Below are 14,800 nucleotides of genomic sequence, written 5' to 3'. Positions count from 1 at the left end.
GCCTAGGCGGTCCGACGGCTCGTAGCTTTGCGTGTGCTGTGTTCTCGCCGCTCATTCTGCTTTGCACCTACGGACAACACGGTCACTTCGCTCGCTGCTGCTGCCACGCCTCCTCATGCCAGGGTTTTGACAGCAAGTGTCCGCGGCCATCGAGTATGATGTGTGCATGTTTGCCTGTGCGCGCTGACACCGTGTTTGTTACTTTAGTTCTTAAGCGAGTGTTACAAGTTGTGCACGGCCGATAAAACTACTATCCATACTTAGTATGGGTGTCTACTAGTTTGCTATCGCAATCGACCCTTCGCCTTTCGAGCGAAACTGCGGCTTTCTTGGAAAACACCCATGGAAATTGCACGACGTATGCTATAGGATTGTCTTTGTTTGGAGAGCTTTCGCATCAGCCACAATCGGGTGGGGCCACGTTCACTTGGGTGTTCTTTGCGTTTGCGTTCTCGAACGTACGTTCTCGTACGTTCTCGCGTAAACAAATTATTGAAGTGACGTGCACCAAAAGGTCTCCCAAACTGCTCGTGTTTAACGTAAGGTACCGCACGCTAATATAAAACCGTCTAACAGTTAGGTGGAAGCAATGCTGCTGCTGCCCGTACAAGAAATACAATATGATAAGCCACATCAGAATTGAAAGAACACAAGCCGCGTGTGCTCTTGTAAGCGCAGGGAATCGCCCTTTAACCTTGTTTTTTGCAATGCAGCTGCAATCTTTGGCTAAAACTATCTTCACTCATTAATTGTAGTATGTAGTAAATTCGCGAGCAAATGAGCAATAAATCGCCGGTAAGGAAGCTTGGTACCTTGAAAACTTGGTCTGTGTGCTTGAAGAACCTTCGGCGTGTGGGGCCACCTTCGTGTTCTGGCGGTTGCGATGTAGGTTCGGTGTGTCTTCCGTCCGGTTTGTTTTCGGGCAGGCGTGGGCCACCATCGTTACGCCCGTGGCTACTGTTGTCTGCTGTGGTGTTAGCTAGCTCTCCACCGACCCTGCCGCGTTTGTCTGCGAGAAGGTCGCGGAAATGTTGCACACAGTTATAACAACGTTGTAGTTTTAGCACAAGTTCGTCGACAATCCAATCGTGTTATTTGTGTTTTGCGCTACTTGCCTCATTTTTATTAACTAATGATTCGGAGCCACCTGGAGAAGGCACCTGTTAATTCACTGGTCATTTGACCAATCGGAAGTTTATAAAGGCCCAATAAAATTTAAAGTGTGCGTTATTTAGTACTATAACAAAACCGGTGCCTTTAGCGCTCTTCGAATTCCGGTTAGTATACGTCCTTAATGTGCTATAATTGAATTACGGACCACTGTGTTTCTTTTGTCGCATGCGCAGCAAAAGAAGTGTGTCAGCTTCGAAGCTGCTTTTTTTTTATTTTCCTGCTTTAGAAGAGCCATGCATTCTTATTTATTCGCTTACAAGCAGAGTTCGCTAAGGTAAGATTGTGACAGCTCGGTTACAGTGAGAAGTGAAGCCATAAACATTCACAGTTTATGGTATGAGCTCCTACTCTCGACTGTCATAGCATTGCCGTGTGGGACGAGGGCCAGTTGGCGAACGTAGGGTCAGCGAGGAAACGCTGTTACGTACGTTTTATGAATATAGAAGGATTTTGGCTTAATATATGCAAGAATCACTGCAGAACTGTGATCTTTCCCTCAGAGAAAACGAGCCTAATTCGTAGTATCATATGGAGTTAGGCGAGAACGCTGCAATAAAATAGTGCTCAGACGAGATAATTTTATTCCCAGCCACATTTCTGCAATTCAATTGAAAGATAGGCATTCTGGGAAAGCCGCGTGTGCGATTTGCTCTCCCGTGAGCTTAACTTGCGTATGAGGGAGACATTCCTGTAGCGCACAGATTAGGCAGTTTGATTACTCACAAAACCCAGCCCTATTATTGCCATATTTGCATCTGCGAAGTTTAAACGACGGTATCTTTTTCACAAAGAGGCAAAATTAAAGACATAAGTTCATTTTTCAGCGAAGGGTTTTCTAGATCGACTCGGCAATCGCAGAAGAAAACTGAATTTGGTAGGTTGAGTGGGCTACTCTTCTTCACTGTGTTAAAACAGGCTGGTTGTGAACAACAAACACCATGTTTATATAGACGATACCGACATCAAGTGTGAGATTTAATTTACTACTGTTATTAAACTGACACGAGGCCGCACTGGCTGTCCATTAGCGATCTCCTTCGCAGTTCATCGCATCCAGATGCAGCTTGGAAACATGCAGATTGTATGTCACTGAATCTCACAAATCCGGGAAGGGTTCGAAAGAAACGTGCCACGTTGTCATCAGCCATTGATTAATTCACTGTTGATATACTTGCAATAAAGAAAACGCGGCCTCTCGGCTAAAAAAAAAATAAGAATAAAGAACGATATATTTTAATGTGAACTACGTATGCTTATCGCTGCGACCATGATGTCCGTTCTGAGGGCGGCGCGTTGTGGTACTGTTCATTTCGTCTGCCTTTCTTATCGCATCGTATTTAGAACTTATCTGTGTGCGCGTAATCGTCGCCCATGTTACCACGCCCTAGCTACTTTATACTCGTCATAACTAACATTATGATAACAGTCTTATCATTTCCTATGTCGCCACCGTTTGTTGTAGGTGATTCAACTTTCCTGCCACTTTTTAATTGTGGGGTTTTACGTGCCAAAACCACTTTCTGATTATGAGGCACGCTTCCTGCCACTTTTGTCACTGTAAAACGCATTTGCTCTGAATGTACGAGAGTTTAATGCATGAGCATGCTTTGGCGAGCATTCCGGAGAAATTTATTGTGTCTGTACCGCAACACCTTGTAACTGGGAAATAAGTGCGTAATTCGTCAAGACATTTTATCGTTATAATAGTGAAACTGTAGTTGATTGGCAGCTTTATCACCGATAAAAATAAACCGCTCACGTCGTTGTCACAATTGCCCAGTTTTGAACACTGCATTTGCTTTGTTATGCAGCAAGAATGCGCCTGCACGGTTTTTGCGACTACCTGAAGAATTTCTTTCTAGAATATCATTTTTATTCATTGCGTTGGTGTTGCTAAGAATATAAACAATATAAAGATCTCGTCTACCGGCCCTTAGTCAATCAACTCAAAAATCCTAAAAAAAAAATAGTAGCGTATATCCGCCCCATAATGATTTCGAACTTTCTTGCCCAATTCTCACATTGTTCCCTACTAACAAATCGATGGAAGGAAGAGAAGGTGCTTCCTGTCTTCAAATCAATCAACGCAAATTTGCCCGATAACTATCATCCCATCCGAGAAACCTTTAAACATATTATATTCGCAGTTATTTTATTTCTGAAGGATAATTCAAGCTTTAGTAACCAACACCATTGATTCACAAAACTATGTCATTGCGATAGCGATTGCATGGAGACTCCAGAAAATTTTCGCCGTCGCCGTTAGGTTCCCTATTAAGTCCAAGGGGGGTAAGATGCTATCCCGCCCCGCGCTGTGGGTGCGAAAGAAAGCGTACGAGAGTGAATGGAGAAGGATAGTCGCTTGATGCGTGTCCAAAGTTCGAGGTTACGTCATAAAGCACGCGCAACGCAGGCAGGAGAAAGGGGCGAGGGGGTGCACGCCTCCTGCGCTAGTTCAGTCGTGGCTGCGTATGGCTGTCCGCGCAGCTGAGCGCGTTATACCACCTGCGCCCTATAAACCTTTTCATCGGGCGAGGAGGATAGAGCGCGCGGCGAGCCTTTCCTCCTGTCTGGTTTGGGCGAATCGGCGCGGCGCTGCTTGAAACTATTGCTGTCGCGTGCTGCGGAGCGATTTCGGAATGTTTTAGATCGTACTTGGTGAAATTTAGGCCATGTATGTTCATATAAGGTCGTCAGGAAAGCCTTTCGGTGCATCAGTAACTACAGTAGGCGGAAATATGTCTTGGGGGCGCAAAAATGTGACGCGCTTTATCAGCCGCGGTGTACGCACGTTATCAGTCGCGGAGTCTGCATGTGTTGTGAACTATTTTGCGTATATCGGTTTTAATTCAACAAAGAAAACCGGTGTCTCTGTATTACCAGCATTAAATGGTAATTCAGCTCACTGTCTGATCGCTTGGCGTAGGGAGTAAAGCATAAAACATACGAGCGCATGCTCGTGCACGGCCAATCTAAGGCAACCACGAAACATCTAAGCGGCAGACGCTATCAAATATTTGTGATGCACCGCGTCGTTCTCACGCATTTCAAGTCTAGCAGGCTTGAAATTACTATATGTCTATGCGTTATTGTAAGTTTCGGAGACATGTTGAAGAGAAATGTAGCAGAAGCATTCGCTTCCCTCTCGTTTGCGGTGTTCATCATGCCAGTGCCGTGACAGCGAGTGTTTGCGGCTATCGAGTCAGATCTGCTCATGTTTGCCTGTTCGTGCGTGACACCATGCTTGTTAATTTAATTAGGAAGCGAATGTTTACTGCAATTTATGCGGTGGAAAGAACAAAAAAAAACCATTTCTTGTAGTTGTCTTGCTATCGCCATCAATGCTTCGTCTTTGGAGCGAAAGTGCGACCTTTTTGTTTATATTAATGACCCGCCCCGTGCGCCATCTCCGTAGATTGTAACGGGGCGGCTGAAAACTCGGGACAGTGACGCCGCTATGGTCGCTAGCAATCCACATTTATAAAACCTTGTACTAAATTTCACGCTTTACGCGGAGGGCTTAAATGTGTCACATAATGATCAGAAGAATCTACCCTTACGACTCAAATAATAAAATAAATTTAAATTATGGGGTTTTACGTGCCAAAACCACTTTTTGATTATGAGGCACACCGTAGTGGAGGACTCCGGAAATTTTGACCACCTGCGGATCTTTAACGTGCACCTAAATCTAAGTACACGGGTGTTTCCGCCCCCATCGAAATGCGGCCGCCGGGGCCGGGATTCGATCCCGTGACCTCGTGCTCAGCAGACCAACACCATAGCTACTTAGCAACCACGGCGGGTCCTTACGACTCAGTACGTTTGTGCAATGTCGTCAAAATTGTTTCAGGGTCCGTTCAAACTTTTCAAGAACAGGCAACAGAACACAATGCGTTTCGCTGCACGTCAATTGCACCTGACGCTCGCAACATTCACTACCATTTATCAAGAGAGTAATACTACAAAAAAAAAAGAAACAATTGAAACTTTGTTGCAAGTATCAAATGAAAGCACGAAAAAGACTTGTTCTTTTGAGGAAAGTAACTTCTCCGTACTGCGTGATTTCTTTGTCTTTAGGCGCAAAACTTTTCATTTTACCCTCGCAGGTCCAGATTTTCACGTCCTGCTGGCCTCGACATTGGGCAAGTTTAACTTAAATTATGGAGTTTAATGTCTTGAAACAGCACAGTGGGTTATATCAGGGATGCCCGCATAGATTCTTCGACATACAACTGAAATTAAATATGCTAACTATTCTGCATTTCGCTTCCATTCAAATACAGTGGCAGCGGCCAGGAAACGAAGCCGTCACCTTGTGCTCAGCAGCACTACGCCGTAGCCACTGATGGAGCGTGGTGGAATATTATAAAGAGCGCATTTTCATGGCGTAAAAGCTGCGATACGGCACTGCGCTTAAGTGTGCAAGCAAGACAAAGTGGGCACGAATGATGGATGGGATCGGCAAGCGCCCTCACGAAGACAAGCCCCCTTAACGAAACGTTGACTCTAGACCGAGAATTTTCTTGTTCGTCCGCATTTGCACACTTAAATGCATGCGTTACGTGTACCACTTGAAGCAACCTCCTTCACTCCCGTATCAATTGAGGCGTGCTTCTTACTTTGCCTGCACTGTGACTGGTAGTCGTACAGGAGGACAGCCATCACATTTTGGGCGTGATGGTGGAACTCAGAGTTTTCTCCACAGTTCAGTGTTTGGGCAATTGTTCTCGAACACTGAATGAAGTTTCGGTAAGCTCTGTAAGCACAAGGAAAAAAAAAGGCAATTAGAGTGCAATGATGAGTCGTTAATGCTGGGCCTTATGATTTGCAAAGCATTTCTTATACGTTAAGTGCCGACCGCGGTTGGCCATCAAAGCGCCTAGTGTCTCGTTAACGCGACGATCGCTATCACGAGTAGTGGACTTCAGAACGCCATCCAGCGACGAAAAGCTTTACACAGTCGATAATTTAGCCGCATCCGCTGATAGATACAGCGTCACGACCGGCCAAAATGTTCTCTTACGAATGATACTAGCGTAAGAGCTTCTATTGCGACAGCAACTACAAGGATATTCCAGGTGAATTTTCGCCGTCGTCGCCATGATGTTCCGTATAAAGTCCAAGTGCGATAGCAACGCCACGCGCGCCATATGCTGTATTTTATTTATTTACTCTCATACCCACGTCGTCATTTAGGCATTGCAGTGAGAGCGGGGGAGGGGGGGGGGGGGTTACACAGAGCAATGTGAACAACCTATGGCATTTTTATGTGAACATCGGTTCAGTATGACGCACAATCAATGTCACTAAGGAACAGAAGCAGCATGTCAAGATGTCAGTGCACATCACCAACATAAAATAAGCTAAGCTCATATTTAGACGAAGGTGTAAGTGCGAGGGAAAGCTCACGAGGGTGAACCGAAAAGGATGGTGGCTAGATGCGGCGCCGTCTTCTCACGTGCGCAAGGGGGGGGGGGGGGTTGCAAGGAGATGTGCATGCGCTAGCAGCGGAGGGCGGGGGGAAGGGGGCCGGCTAGTGCGCACCTGCTCTTCTGCTCCCTATCTTGGAGATAATCCGCGGTGGGTTCGAATGATAGGCGGCCCGAGACAGGCGATGGCTTCGCATGCGCTGTGTTCTCGCGCGCCTAGTTAGCATTGAAGCGAGAGGCAGCGCTACGGGCAATTCAGTCGCCGCTGCCGCCGCTCTTCACCATGCCAGCGTTCTGACAGCGAGTTTCCACGGTCATCGAGTGAGACGTGTTCGTGTTTACCTGTGCGCGCGTGACAACGTGCTTATTAAGCTAGTTCGAAAGCAAACGTTTACGGCAGTTTATGCAGATCATATAGACTGCGCATAGCTTTCTATTAATTTGCTATCGCAATCAATGCTTCGCCTTTCGGGCGAAACTGCGCCTCTTTTCTGAACATGTGCGCAGAAATTTTGTGAACATGGGCTCCGGTTTCCTTGTTCTTACTTATACAGGGTGTGACAAATATCATACAGCCAGTTAAACAAAAAAATAAACATGTATTATTCTGCGCAAATAAGCACAAGCACATCTTGTTCATATTCTGATTAAGAAACTGGTAGTAACTTCTAACGATGAATTATTAAAAATTATTATGACTTTTTTTCGCTCTGCTAATTACCGTTAAGATGTCAAACAGTTGTAAACTATATTAAGATACGTCAGAATGAGGTGTGTCCAGCAAGCTAAGCATCGCGTATTCACTTTTTTGCCACGTAATAGAGAAAGCCCGCGAAATTAAAAAAAAGAAAAAGAATAGCATGTGACTGCGCACCCGTCGGCCCATATTGTACTTGCCTTCCTCCTGAAATTGTTTAACGGCGCTACTATCCCGTTCCCACTGACGACTCTAGATCCTCGAAAAAGTATCAAAATAGTTTGATCTCGCCACCGAGTTATACGTGATTGGATGGTACCTTCAGTGCGCCTCCTGGTTTAGGCTGGCAGGCGGCACGCGCCTCGGGCACATCGTGCCCGAACCCCTTGGTCAATAAAGTTGTTTCTCTCTCTCTCTCTCTCTCGTTCTCCGTTCTCAATCGGAGCACAAGTTTGCGCCATGACATTCCCTTATGATATGGCTGTGATGTGACCGTAACTTCTTTCTCAGTTTCTGGGGTTCTTCCCCGTTTGTTCACGCAAATGGGAAAGAAGCGAACGGCTTTTAGAGAGACGCCGAATTCCCGGTTTTGTCGCCTGCAATGTCACGCAGCCACTTAATGTAACGCGGCCTCGTAACAAGGGCTCACATAAATAAGCATTTTTCTCTTGGCACAAACCAGGAGGTGCAAGTGTTACTGCATAACGGAAATATCCAGGGGTTTTGGTGCGCACGGGTGCGCGATCACATGGTGTTTTAATATTTGTCGGAAACAGCAAACACACGATGTCTATGTTGCTGGAAACAGCTCATCTTGAAGTGGCTCGTGATTTTCTACAACTACCTAATTGACATCTTTACAATTAAAAGAACAATTAAAAATGTTAACTTATTTTCAAATGAATAATTAAATATCCGAGACCAAAAAGAATAAACATTTACTTTTTTTTACCTTTGTGCATGAAATGTACAAAGGTACATGTACAAACACCCTGCATACTTGTGAAACTGATTGTCTCCCGTTAATCCAACTGTCTTGAAACCAAACGAAGAAGAGTTCCATACTGATTATCGCGATTTATTGCGAAAGTACTTCACCCTCTGTATTTGCTCAATTTGATGTTAGAGGATATTTTAAATGTTAGGCTCAGAAATATTTTCTTGGGGTTTTCTTGATAAGCGTTCTATAGAACACAAGTATGCGGACAATAATGCATTTAGGTCTTTGCTCTCTAGGTAGAAAACACCTGCTCACCTAAGGGACCTGGTGGAGGCTCGGGATGTATCACAATATGCTAACTTACTCCCCCCCCCCCCCCAAAAAAAAAAGAAAGGAAGCGCTTTTACGTTTGAATTTTTCGTAAAGCGCAAGATTCAGCCAATCGTGATGCTGGGCATACATATTGTTAGCGAAGGGTGCCGGGCAATCGTAAAGACCGCTTGGAAATGAAAAGATTTGTGAATTCGCTTCCATTTCTACATTATGCTCTGTTGTAAAATTGTTATTTTTAATATACTCTGGTCAATATTAAACGAAAAAGCTCTTAAACTAGAACTGTTCGTAAGAGAAAATTCCAGAAAATCCTGATGCTGCGCGTATTATTAGTAAATTCGGCACATTTTATCAAGTTTCGGCGTCTACAACGCGTACCTCGATTAAGATGTGCACATCTGCACGTGCGCTATAGAGGAATCTCTCTTATGCTCACCGAACATTACGGCGACACAGACCTGTCACGGAAAAGTCAGAACGCAGGGTTATCTAGTGAAAGGCCACAAGTGACATGTGATTTGTATGGTGTTGTTAGTAGCATGAGGGTACGGTTGTCCAACAGGTTGCCACGTAAATAAAGTAGCGCGTGCTGTACCCAATACAGACCCAGAACGCTTGCGATTTTCTATCAGCCACCATGTGTTGGTACTACTAGGTCAGAATTTGCACATTCTCCTCAAAATTAGTATTTCCTGCTTATCTGACGAACATTTCGCTCATTTGGCTGCGACCAGACGTGGCCGACGTCTGCTCTGTTCTCGGAATATTGCTAGCATCCCGTGCATTCCGCTAGAGGCATTCAATTACGCTCATATCGACTGGATGGGTTCCGTCAGTAAGAGCATTTTTGCTGTAAATATGGTTAGATGTAGCTTTCTTGTTTAAATGGCACGTCCTATCTGTCGCGAAGTATCGATGGCCAAACGGCCAGACTGGGCCTAAAGCCTATTCGCGACGGCATAGTCGCTGGTACTATCTGTACAGGCTAGGTGACATGGGTCACTTTACCTTAAAGAAAAAAAAAACCTTGTCTGCGCAGTTGCCAAGGTGATGATGATTATTATTGTTTATTGTCAATTCCTTTGAAACGGGGCGGTGATAGTCACCTAGCTTGAGTTAATCAGGTATGCTATACACGCTTTTTGTTCTTGCATTTTGTATACATCTCCTAAATCTTTCTTTCTTCATTAATAGTTCTATCTATCTTGTACCGCTACCTATGCGTGCGACTCATCTTTTTTCCCTGCATTTTCCCCCCCAATACTCTAAAAGTCGCATGTACCTCGACTGCTTAACGGCTGATGTTTCCGCCCACCTTAAATCCAAGCGCTTCTGGAATGTGCACGTTACCTACGGGTTTCGCTGAGTGAATACCTTGCTCAGTGGTCTCCGGTTTTTTGCTGCCGCAAGCACATGCCTCACGTTGTTGCGAATATCTGCTCCGGCATGTTTTTGTCCTTATGCCACCAGCTCCACCCTCGAATAGCAAGGCCCTTTGTGTTATCGTACAGATCTTCCTTTCTAATTTCCTTGTTCCGATTCTTGTAAATCTGCACGGTCATTTTTTTCTTTTCCATCGTTTGCATCCAATTTACTGTCTCTGTATTTCTCGTTTTCTTTCCGATGACTCCCGGTTGTCTATTTACACTTTCAATTACCCTGTACCTTGTTGCCAACTTTCTTGACCTCCCTCTCAAATGTCCGTCCACGCTTTTAAGTACTTTAGCACGTATTTTCATCCATGTTCCTGGGCCTTTCTTCAAAATTAATTTCGCTCATAATTTTGGTGACCGCAGCGCCATGTGGGGTTTTGTGCGCGGCACTAATCGAGCAGGCGAAGATGCAAATTCCTTGGCCGTCTCGGCGCCCGAGTGCGCAGGATGTGATGGACAGCAGCTTACTCGCACTGTCGGAAGTGATCCCTCGTGTGTGCTACCACTTCGTTGAACACCAAGGCGCACGCCAGGAACTCTCGAGACGCCTGTTCCTCTTTGCAGTTGTCCTGGATTGCAAGCACGGCGGCCATTGATGCTGTTGAGAGAGGATTCTTTTTAAAGCGACGCCACCAAGGTAATTGCATGGATTTCTTTAAACGTGATCAAACACCCTTTCGGTATAGCGCACCACAAGATTATACCGCAGTTTAAGTCGTACGTTAATGAAATACGGCGTTTCGCGTTCGGTCAGTGCGGCTGGCCGCTGCTTTGGCACATGAGCAACTATGCTTTGCTCTGAGCTGCTTTCCTTTCATAAGCTATTTCAATGTATATAATTACATAATGGTCCTAATTAGCGCTACATTAAATCAAATATTAAAAGTGAGAGATCCCAGCTTGAGTCAAATAGCGCTAAGCAATAACCTTGCTAAGTGTTTCTAATGTTGCAACTTCTGCGTATTTGTTTATAGCCCATAAAGTAGGTTTCATCATTTTTTTTTCTTTTTCTCCTCTATATTTTCTTTTCGGGGGGGCGGGTGTTCACGTGCCAAAACCACGATTTGATTATGAGGCATTGATTAAATAATACACTGATTACTAATTAAAATTACTACCGTATATACTCGTGTAAGGGCCGCACTTTTTCTTCGAAAATTTTGCTAGGTGCGGCCCTTACACGAATCAGGCCGATTTAGTACAGGCAGTACAGGCCAAAGGTCTGTACTGTTTATGCAACAGTAGCAGAGTGCAAGAGTCACAAATGACATGCCAGAAATGTTTTTATTCGGATTCCATTTCGCTGTCCTCGTTCTCGGAGGAGCTCGCCTCGGCGTCCGCGTCTTCCCAGAGACGGTCATCTTCGGTGCCGTTCATGGAGTTCGAAATTCCCGTTACCTTGAAGCTTTTAGCAACTACTTCTACTGACATGGCACGCCACGCATTCAAAATCCATTCACACACCTGTTGGAGCGACGCCCGCTTCAGCCGTCCTGTAGGGGTCTTCTCGTGGACGCCTCCAGCCATCCATTCAGAGTAACATCGGCGAAATTCCACTTTGAATGGTCTGTTGACGCATACGTCGAGCGGCTGCAGCACACTCGTCAGGCCACCGGGAATGACGGCCAAGTCCGTACGAGTTGCGGCAACTCGGTTCTTGACGCGGTCGGTCAAGTGGCCCCTAAAGCTGTCCAAAACAAGGAGGGCTTTCCGTTGTAACAGCCCTCCAGGTCTGTTTGCCCAGACGGTCTTAATCCAGTCAACGACCAGTTCCTCGGACATCCAGCCCTTCTCTTGCGCACGTACGACGATTCCCTGAGGGAACTTCTCTTTTGGGAGAGTCTTCCTTTTAAATACGACGTACGGCGGAAGCCTCCTGCCGTCTGCCGTGATGCACAACATCACAGTGCACCTTTGGCGTTCTGCACCAGTCGTGCGCACAGACACACTTTTCGCACCTTTTAAATCCACTGTGGTGCTTTCCGGTGCATCGAACCACACAGGTGTCTGGTCCGCATTCCCAATTTGGGACAGGTCGTATTCATGCTCCCTCCTGAGAGCATTCACGAAGCGATGAAACTTAATGACGTGGTCTTCGTACTCGCGCGGCAGTTTTTGGCAAATCGTCGTTCGGCGCCGAATAGAAAGCTGGTTACGGTTCATAAACCGCGTAGCCCAGCCCCGACTTGCCTTGAATTGTGCCGGGGGTATTTCCATGTGGCGAGCGATGCTGAGGGCTTTGACGCGTATCATGTCAGTCGATACGGCGTAGCCGTCCCTTCGTGTGTCGACGACGTAGTTGACGAGCTCGCTTTCGAGTTGCGGGTACTTGCACTTTTTCCCGCGAAACGCCTTTCGGCTCCTGTTAGTAGCGGCGAGGGCATCTTTCTGATTCATCCAGTAACGCACGCGCTTCTCATCGACGTCGTACTTTCGTCCAGCTTCCCGCTTCCCGTGCTCCTCGGCATAGTCAATCACTTGCAGCTTAAATGCTGCAGTGAATGATCTCAGATGCCGGCCCATCGTCCGTCACGTGCGCTGGCTTCTGCAGGGTTCACTACAACCAACAAAGTGACACCGACGACACCGATCTGAAGTCGCGCTGCCAACGTATCGACACGATGCTAGGAACGATGCCAACAAAGAGGCCGCACAAGGCAAATATGGCGGCGCGCTGTCAACAGCGTGGTCGGCGCGTCGGCGGAAGTAGAATAAAAGCGGAAAAGCGTGCAGCGCCATCTGGCTGTAAATGAACTAACTACACTTTTCTGGCGGGACATTTTGAACTTTTGTTTTTTTTTTTTCGAAATATCCGCTTTCAAAGTTGGGGTGCGGCCCTTACACGAGGGCGGCCCTTACACGAGTATATACGGTAATTAATCCGCATTAATCTTAACATGCACCTAAATCTACGCACACGAGCAGGCTTTCTCTTTTCTTTCTTTTTTTTTGTGTGAATGGCGTCCGTATATCAAAGTGGGGCCGCCGCGGCCAGTAAAGTAAGCTGAATTGCACGAGTAAGTGTTACGGATTATTATATATTTTCTTTCTCAGGCCAGTTTCCCAGTCTATACAGAAATACCACGAGGAGTTTAGCGCCATTTAGGCATTAAAGTGGGAGCGGGGAAGGGGGGGGGGAGAGGTTACACAGAGCAATGTGAACAACCTATGGCATTTTTATATAAACATCCGTACAGTATGACGCACAATCAATATCACTAAGGAAGAGAAGCAGCACATCAAGATGTCAGTGCACATTGCCAACATAAGATAAACCAAGCTCCTAGGGCTTTGATAGACGAAGGTGTAGGTGCGAGGGAAAGCTCAGGCGTTTGTATAACCTTTCATGTAATACAAACCCGAACATAATAGGGGTCGCGAAATAAACGAAAAAAGAAAAAAAAATGCTTGGATATAACGCAGCTAGAACACAATTGGTTTTTGGTCGCGTATTCCAAACGACACTTACAGCTGGAATCTTTGCTATCCGAATATAATAATAATAATATTGAACTTGACGTGCCATAATATGGAACAAAGCCTGATCTTAGATTTTATGGCGCACAAATGTTAGGTTACCATAAAGAAATGGTTTACCGATCGCTCGACGTGTTGGATTGTATATGCTTTTGAGAACCCAGTACAAAGGAAAAAAAATGGCCGGGGGGACCTAATGTTGAAAGAACGATTGCAGAAAACTATTGGTTTGTCTCTCGTAGAAGACTGGCGGTATTTTTTTTAATCGTGTGATATTTTAGTGTTTCAGGAAAAAAGTATGTCTCGTACGCGATTATTGCATGAGCTATGTGCTCTTGAATGAATGAATTGTCGGGTTTGGCGTGCCAAAACCCCAATTTGATTATGAGGCACGCCGTAGTGGGGGACTCCGGATGAATTTATACCATCAGGGGAATTTTTTACTGCCCCCCCCCCTCCTGTGCACGGGACACGGGCGTTTTCTGTTTTTTTTTTTTAATTTCCTCTCCATCAAAATGTGCCGCCGCCGTGGCCGGGATTTGATTGCGGTGGGTGGGATTTTTTGTTTCGTTCTAAATGTGCATGCATTAATGACACGTTGAAATACTGCCAAAATAAATTTTCGTACGTATTAAAGCTGCGGGCTAAAGACGGAGAAGCAAAGCTTGTCAGCGCTATTGTTCGAAACGAATGTAAACAGGTCACCAAGTGCGTTTATAGAGGTGGTCATTCTCTCGACTCGGTTGTGCGCATAGGGCATCGGCGTTGTTTTATCGCGAATGGACTCAAACAGCAGCGTTCGTATTCCGACTTCCTTACTGTTCACTTTTTCCTTGAAGAGAGATGGACTGATGTCAAGCTCCCTGAGGCACACTTCCTTGTACCGGGAGGTGATGGCTTTTGGGAAGTACTCCAGATCTTTGACGAATTGAGGATTTTTTTGGCAACTAGTCGACTCTGTGACAGGTGTCAAGCAGTGGTAGTAGCGAAGAATGGTTCTGAAAAGGCAGGCACAGTCGAAAAGTGTAGAGCATAACAGTTTTGATTTTAAGAACACGTGCCCATGCTAGTAATAGGCGTAGTGCTGGGTGTTAATTTTGTGCGCATAATGAACGAAAATTCTCATTCATGGCAGAATTCTACTTAGCTGTTATTTTTTATATGCTGAAGCGAATCGGTTTTAATTTACACATAAAGTTACGTAACGCTGAGCAACACATGTATTATTTAAGAACACCCAAATATGTACGCATACGGACACTTCTTGACCTGTAGAAGTGTCTTAGACCTGGTGTGTTGTCTATGGCCCTTTAAT

At 45.6% G+C, this 14,800-nt stretch overlaps 1 protein-coding gene across 1 annotated transcript in view; it reads right to left on the bottom strand.

Annotated features, from left to right (window-relative positions):
- The window catches only part of LOC139054134 (uncharacterized), a 31,234-nt gene that overhangs the window by 3,347 nt on the left and 13,087 nt on the right, over positions 1–14,800 (bottom strand). The window contains exons 5-8 of the mRNA XM_070530735.1: positions 14,305–14,483; positions 10,477–10,606; positions 5,796–5,932; positions 813–1,009 (exon numbers count right to left, since the gene is read on the bottom strand). Of these exons, the coding sequence (XP_070386836.1) occupies positions 813–1,009; positions 5,796–5,932; positions 10,477–10,606; positions 14,305–14,483 (643 nt within the window). The remainder of the gene's footprint in view (positions 1–812; positions 1,010–5,795; positions 5,933–10,476; positions 10,607–14,304; positions 14,484–14,800) is intronic.

The sequence above is a fragment of the Dermacentor albipictus genome, chromosome 1, assembly GCF_038994185.2.
Source record: "Dermacentor albipictus isolate Rhodes 1998 colony chromosome 1, USDA_Dalb.pri_finalv2, whole genome shotgun sequence".
Taxonomy (NCBI): Eukaryota; Metazoa; Arthropoda; class Arachnida; order Ixodida; family Ixodidae; genus Dermacentor; species Dermacentor albipictus.
This window is presented reverse-complemented; position numbering and strand designations above follow the sequence as displayed.